This window comes from Somniosus microcephalus, chromosome 12 (genome assembly GCF_052327205.1).
Source record: "Somniosus microcephalus isolate GS21.2 chromosome 12, FLI_Smic_1.0, whole genome shotgun sequence".
Classification (NCBI taxonomy): Eukaryota; Metazoa; Chordata; class Chondrichthyes; order Squaliformes; family Somniosidae; genus Somniosus; species Somniosus microcephalus.
The window spans coordinates 158,122,704-158,128,703 of NC_140998.1; the positions used below are offsets into that span (position 1 = coordinate 158,122,704).

The 6,000-nt window shown below is 45.3% G+C and overlaps 1 protein-coding gene across 3 annotated transcripts in view; it reads left to right on the top strand.

Moving 5' to 3' along the window:
- Positions 1–4,403, top strand: part of LOC147109619 (outer kinetochore KNL1 complex subunit KNL1-like) — a 110,529-nt gene extending 106,126 nt beyond the window's left edge. For all 3 annotated transcript variants that reach the window (XM_086003695.1, XM_086003696.1, XM_086003697.1), the window contains 3 exons: positions 50–168; positions 753–875; positions 3,635–4,403. In XM_086003695.1, the coding sequence (XP_085859821.1) occupies positions 50–168; positions 753–875; positions 3,635–3,773 (381 nt within the window). In that variant the 3' untranslated portion in view covers positions 3,774–4,403. The remainder of the gene's footprint in view (positions 1–49; positions 169–752; positions 876–3,634) is intronic.
- Positions 4,404–6,000: the final 1,597 nt, after the last annotated feature.

Below are 6,000 nucleotides of genomic sequence, written 5' to 3' on the forward strand. Positions count from 1 at the left end.
GCAGTCCTTTCTGGTTTGGGTTACATTCTGCTTCTCTTTGCCTTTCTAGCTTTTACTTGACGTCTCGCTAGTGGTGAGTCAATGTCGGTTGCTTGGTGATGAATTGGAATATTTGCTGAACTGGGGATCAAAATTTGACATTCTGAAGACTGAGATTCAGCACACCGAGTAAGTGTAGCGGTTACAGACTGCTTGGAATTATCTAGTAGTAGAATCATTGGGGGAGGGGGAGGTGGGAATGGAAGAGTCCAGATTTTGAAGCCTCTAACTTTTCTCTATCTCCCACTCCCTTTCCAAAGTGATTGGGCATTGTATTTATATCTGCCGCTCTAGAATTTAATGTGATTTAATTTTGTGTCCACGTGTGATCCCAGTCTGTCTGTGACATTATACATGGGTAAATGTCTGTGTTCCCAGGTCATGCTTAGACTTGTGCGCCATATACTCCTAAATCTTGCCCCCCCCCCTCGACTGAAGTGACTGACCGACTGCACAGAGCAAAAACCGTATTCAAAAGAAAAATTGGGGCTAGGAGTAACATTTGAAAGCTTGACAGGAAATTGGCAACACAAAGTCTTGTGTATTAACTCAGGTTCCCATTTGCCTCCTTAAATACAGAAATCATCCCTAAATGTGGATTCACTGTTAAGGGGTCAGTCACAATCCTGTGTAATGATTTGAATTTGTGTTGTCTTTGCTGTATTCAGATTGGTCTCACTCCGTAATTGTTGCTTTTCCTTTGCCTTTCGCAGCGTGAAGTATCTTTTCTCAAGTTATGATGCACTGTCGAAGTTTGAACTTACATTTCATCTAAAGCCAGGCTATCCATGGCTCCCTCTACAGTTCACATTTAACTCTTGGTTTGGAAACATCAGGTGGGTCCACGAACTCTAGAAAATGTCTAACATTCCTGGCCCTGCTTTGGCAGAGCTCTCGGAACGGAACTAATAACCCCAGAGCGGGAACGTGGCCTTGGAGGGAGGTTGCACACCCTTTCCACAGGACCCGGGGGAAAGCATCAATATTCTTGGTGCACAAGGCCCGAAGAATTCTTTCTCCAGCTCAGCATGGAATACAGGTACAGGTACACGACCCCTTATCCGAAAGCCTTGGGACCAGCTGAGTTTCGGTTTTCGGAATTTTTCGGATTTCAGAAGGTATTATTATAAGACTGGGAAATTTGTATTTAATATAAATTTTAAAAGTTCAGGCTACCTCTTGCGACTGTTCCGTGTCTCATTCCCCTTCCTGCTTCTCTGGAAAGCCGGATATCGGCTGACTCCTACTAAGCTGGCCCGCAAATCAGGTCGGGGGTCTGGTGGGGGGGGGAGAAAAGAATATCGGACAGGCCGCGGTTCAGGGGGGGGGGTGGGGGGGGGGGTCGGGGAGAAAAGAATATCGGACGGGCCGCTGTATTGGGTTCACTCTCCCGGTACCTCCTTCACACTGCCCGGCTCGGCCTGCAATCTCCTACCCAGGAGGGAACTCTGTGACCCTCTGCCCTGCTCAGCGTAAGTCGTGCGCCACTCTGGTCATGTCGTGCGCACGACTTACGCTGAACGAAAAAACTTTCGGTTTTTAGAGGTTTTCGGCAATTCGGATAAAGGATAGTCGACCTGTACTGACACCCAAGGAACAATCCAATGAAGAGTCTTGATGGTGAGTTTTGGCTGCCTATTTAACCATATGGGGCATCACAGCAAAGCCTGGTCCTGTCCTCGCTCAACATCAACACATGCGCACTTCATGCTGGGGTAAATTCCAGGCAGGAGCAGGGCCCTGACTTTTTTTTTTCCTTTTCCCCCTTAAACCCTCCACTCCCTTTCACAATGCACGACTCCGATGGGACTTGTCGTACCACTTACTATAGACTGGGGATCAAACCTGGACTGTGCGGCTTAGCTAGATAAAATCATTGCGCTATCGGGATTGCCCCAACTAGCCATTATTCAATGACGGAGAGACTTGGCAGGCTACATAAAGATGGAGGACTTTATTGCTGAGTACAATTCTAACCACACCCAGCATATGTATATTTCACACTTTACAGCCTGAGGTCACTTTAAAAAATGCTCAGGAGTGGGAATCCTGACTGATTTCACCCATTTTGTAGCCCAGCTATGTTTGGGCTGTTTTATAGTACCTGTACCATTGTTCTGACTGGGGATCAAACATAGGATCTTCTGGGATGTGTGGCTTAGTGTTACATGTCATGCCTTTATCTTCTAGGCCATTGTCATTGTCATACAGACCATAAAAGGTTCCACATATCAAGTTAGCTGATCTTACCCAGAGTAACAGATCAGCCAAGGTTCTCTAACGTGGTCACTACCCAGCATCTCCTGCTGGAAAGTGCACTTGAGGACAGAGTTGGGCTTTGTGGTGATGCCTCCTGTGATTAATTAGCCTTCCAGCATTCACTGTCCAGTCTCTTAAACAAAGAATGACCAATTTGGTTGAGGTACTGCAGGGTGGCTGGAAACTGTGGAACTGTACTGCAGCAGAGTTATCACCTGCAGGAGAGAAGGAGACGAAGGGAAATCATGAGCAAGCAGTAATTTTGCAAGTGTTGGTTTCTGCAGTTCCTGTGACCCGTTCTGTAAATGCTGATGTTTAACTAAAGGAAAAACAACTTCTTAATAAAGGTCTGTAACTATTAAAAGTATAATACAGGCAGACTATCCCTTATCCGCACTTCCGAAAACCTCTGAAAACCGCAAGTTTTTTCGTGGAGCGTCTCTTGGTATTTCCAGTGCAATGGAGGGTAAACCGGGAATCTCGTAAGGTAAAAGGAGGTGCGAAGGGCTGGAACCGTGAGGTAAGTGCTTTTATTGCACTGCTTGTGGGCCAGGAGGAGCAGAAGCGTTTTCCTCAGGCTCAACAAGCTTCCCTACCCTCCCGACCCCCGAGAAGTCCGATTCGCCCCTCCCTCGTGATGTCCGACTTTCCTCCCCGCGATGTCTGACTTTTCCCCCCCCCCCCCCCGCGATGTCCGACTTCCCCCCCCCCCCCCCCCCGCGATGTCCGACTTCCCCCCCCCCCCCCCCGCGATGTCCGACTTCCCCCCCCCCCCCCCGCGATGTCCGACTTCCCCCCCCCCCCCCCCCCCCCCCGCGATGTCCGACTTCCCCCCACCCCCGGTGAGGTCCGACTTCCCCCCCCCCCGCCTCTTGTCCATTTCATCCATTCTGAAATACAAAAAATTCCGAATTCCGAAACACAGCTGGTCCCAAGGGTTTCGGATAAAGTATCGTGCACCTGTACAATATTTCATGTTGTGAATAACCTCTTAATCAAAAACTACATATAAAATAGTTCTATTCAAGAAAAAAATAAAGAACTTGCATTTATACAGGACTTCGACGTTCCAAAGCGTTTTACAGCCAATGAAGTACTTTTGAAGTGTAGTCACTAATGTAATGTAATGTAGGAAACACGGCAGCCAAAATACGCACAGCAAGCTCCCACAAGCAGCAATATGATAATGACCAGATCATCTGTTTTAAGTAATAAAATAGTTCTATTAGAGAACTTATTATAGTTGCGAAGTTACTGACAGTAAAAGATCACTTATTTCATGCTGCTGGTAAATTAATATTAAGGAATAATGTTTTAACCTTTTTTTAAATTGTAGTGGTGAACATATTAATGAAGTCCTGCTGACCGTAAAACCAGGACACAAATACCTGACCAGGATCGTGAAGAGTCTCTTCCTGACGCTGCTCATCATACCAGGAGCGAACAGATTCAGGCTACGGCATGCATCTCCCTAACCAGGATAGGAAAGAATGAGCATTCAGCCATCTTTCCCAAATCGAGAACAACTTCTAATTATCATTTCTGTCTAAACTATTAGGCCTTTCGATGAGCTTTGTATAATAAGACGACAATGGATGGGAACTGGAAGTTGCAGTGAGTTAGCACCCAGTCCTTTCACCTCAGTGGGAGCGGGGGGAGACTGCATTTGAATACAGCTCAGACTGAAAAGATGAAAGTCTCCCTTCTTTGGCTGCAAGGAGCCTATGTAAATTTGAATTTGGGCAATTCCTACTGGGCCTACAGAACAAAATCCGCCTAGAGTTGGCCATCTTGTTCTAAGGCTGTAACGATGGCTTCAGTAACACTGGTGATGAGGTGCTTTTCTGGGGTTGGGGATTAAGTATGTTGGGGGTATTTTTCCCTGGTACACTGGTATAAATAACAGTTTTATGATGTTACATGCAGCACAGAAGGCGGCTTCTCCCATTGTCAGTACAGAGTACAAGGACACGTACCCCAGCACTTGCTTCTTTCACCTCGACCAGCACAAAATATAGTGTTTCTCTGTCTTTACAAGTGTGTAAAGTGTTGCTATCTGTCTTTATGTTTATCTTTTCTATTATAATTAAAGAATTTATATATCAGCCACTGATCCTGATACTTGTATTTTTAAATTCATCTCATAATGCAGTCATTGTTGTTATGTAGGTAGACACTGAGATAAACGACCACATAATCTGTACTTTATGGAGTTGGTTCAGTGATCAATGTTGCCCAGCGCACCGGCGGAAATCCTTTGTTCTTCCTCAAATAGTATCATGGCATCTTTTCTATCCACTTGAACAGGCAGACTGGGCCCCAGTTTAATGTCTCATCCAGTGACAATGCAGCACTGCACCCAAGTGTCTGCCACAATTACGTGTTCAAGTCCTGGAATGACGCTTGAACCCACAACCTTCTGACTCTGAGCTGAGGCTGCTGCCAAATGAGTGAAACTGGAACTGGCATACGAACCCTTAAGTGAAAGGCAAAACGGATGGTCAGATCGATTTTCAAGAGATAATTTAAGTGATGTCATTGATTCCTCTTGTTGTATTATTGATGGCTGATGCTGACTTTTGCTTGGTTTTTTACATATCTCCTTGGTGGTACTTAATTCTTAGTTTTCACACCTGTCTGCTCATTGTTCATTGGTAAGTTCCATATCCGTTCCGTTGTGACTTTTTTTTTTTTAAATGATATTTAAGCCAAGAATGACACATTTTGCACGTGTGAAGATCATGTGCTAGATGCAAGGTTTTTATATGCAATGACCTAGATGAATGCTGCCATTATTAATATAACTATCAGGAAAAACTGAACAGGCTGGTGCTCTTTTCTGTCGTAAAGAGAAGGCTGAGGGGTGACCTGATAGTTCTTCAAAATTATGAAGGGCTTTGATAGGGTAGATGTGTAGAAGATCTTTCCACTTGTGGGAGAGTCCAAAACTAGGGGTCATAAATATAATGGTCACTAATAAACCCAATAAGGAATTCTGGATAAACGACTTAGTTGATTAGAATGTGGCACTCGCTACCACATGGACTAGTTGAGGTGAATAACATAGATGTATTTCAGGGGATGCTAGATAAGTAAATGAGGGAGAAAGGAATAGAAGAATATGCTATAGGGTCAGATAAAGTAGAGTGGGATGAAGCTCATGTGGAGCATAAACACCAGCTGAATGGTCTGTTTCTGTGCTGTACATTCTATGTAAAACATTGTATAAATATTAATAACAGCACTTAATTCTTTATTCCTGCATTCCTAATTATTTGTTACAAACTCCCTCTTTAAATCAAGGTAACTTTGTTGCTCCTCACTCGGGTTTTTATTCGTTCCTGTGATGTGGGAGTCACTGGCAAGGCCAGCGTTTATTGCCCATTCCTAATTGCCCTTGAGAAGGTGGTGGTGAGCTGCCGCCTTGATCCGCTGCAGTCCATGAGGTGAAGGTACTCCCATAATGCTGTTAAGGAGGGAGTTCCAGGATTTTGTCCCAGCGATGACGAAAGAACGACTATTTCCAAGTCCGGATGGTGTGTGACTTGGAGGGGTACTTGGCAGTAATGCTGTTCCCATGCGCCTGCTGCCCTTGTCCTTCCAGGTGGTAGAGGTAGTGGGTTTGGGAGGTACTGTCGAAGAAGCCTTGGCGAGTTGCTGCAGTGCATCAGCCATGGTATGCTGGTGGTGGAGGGAGTGAAT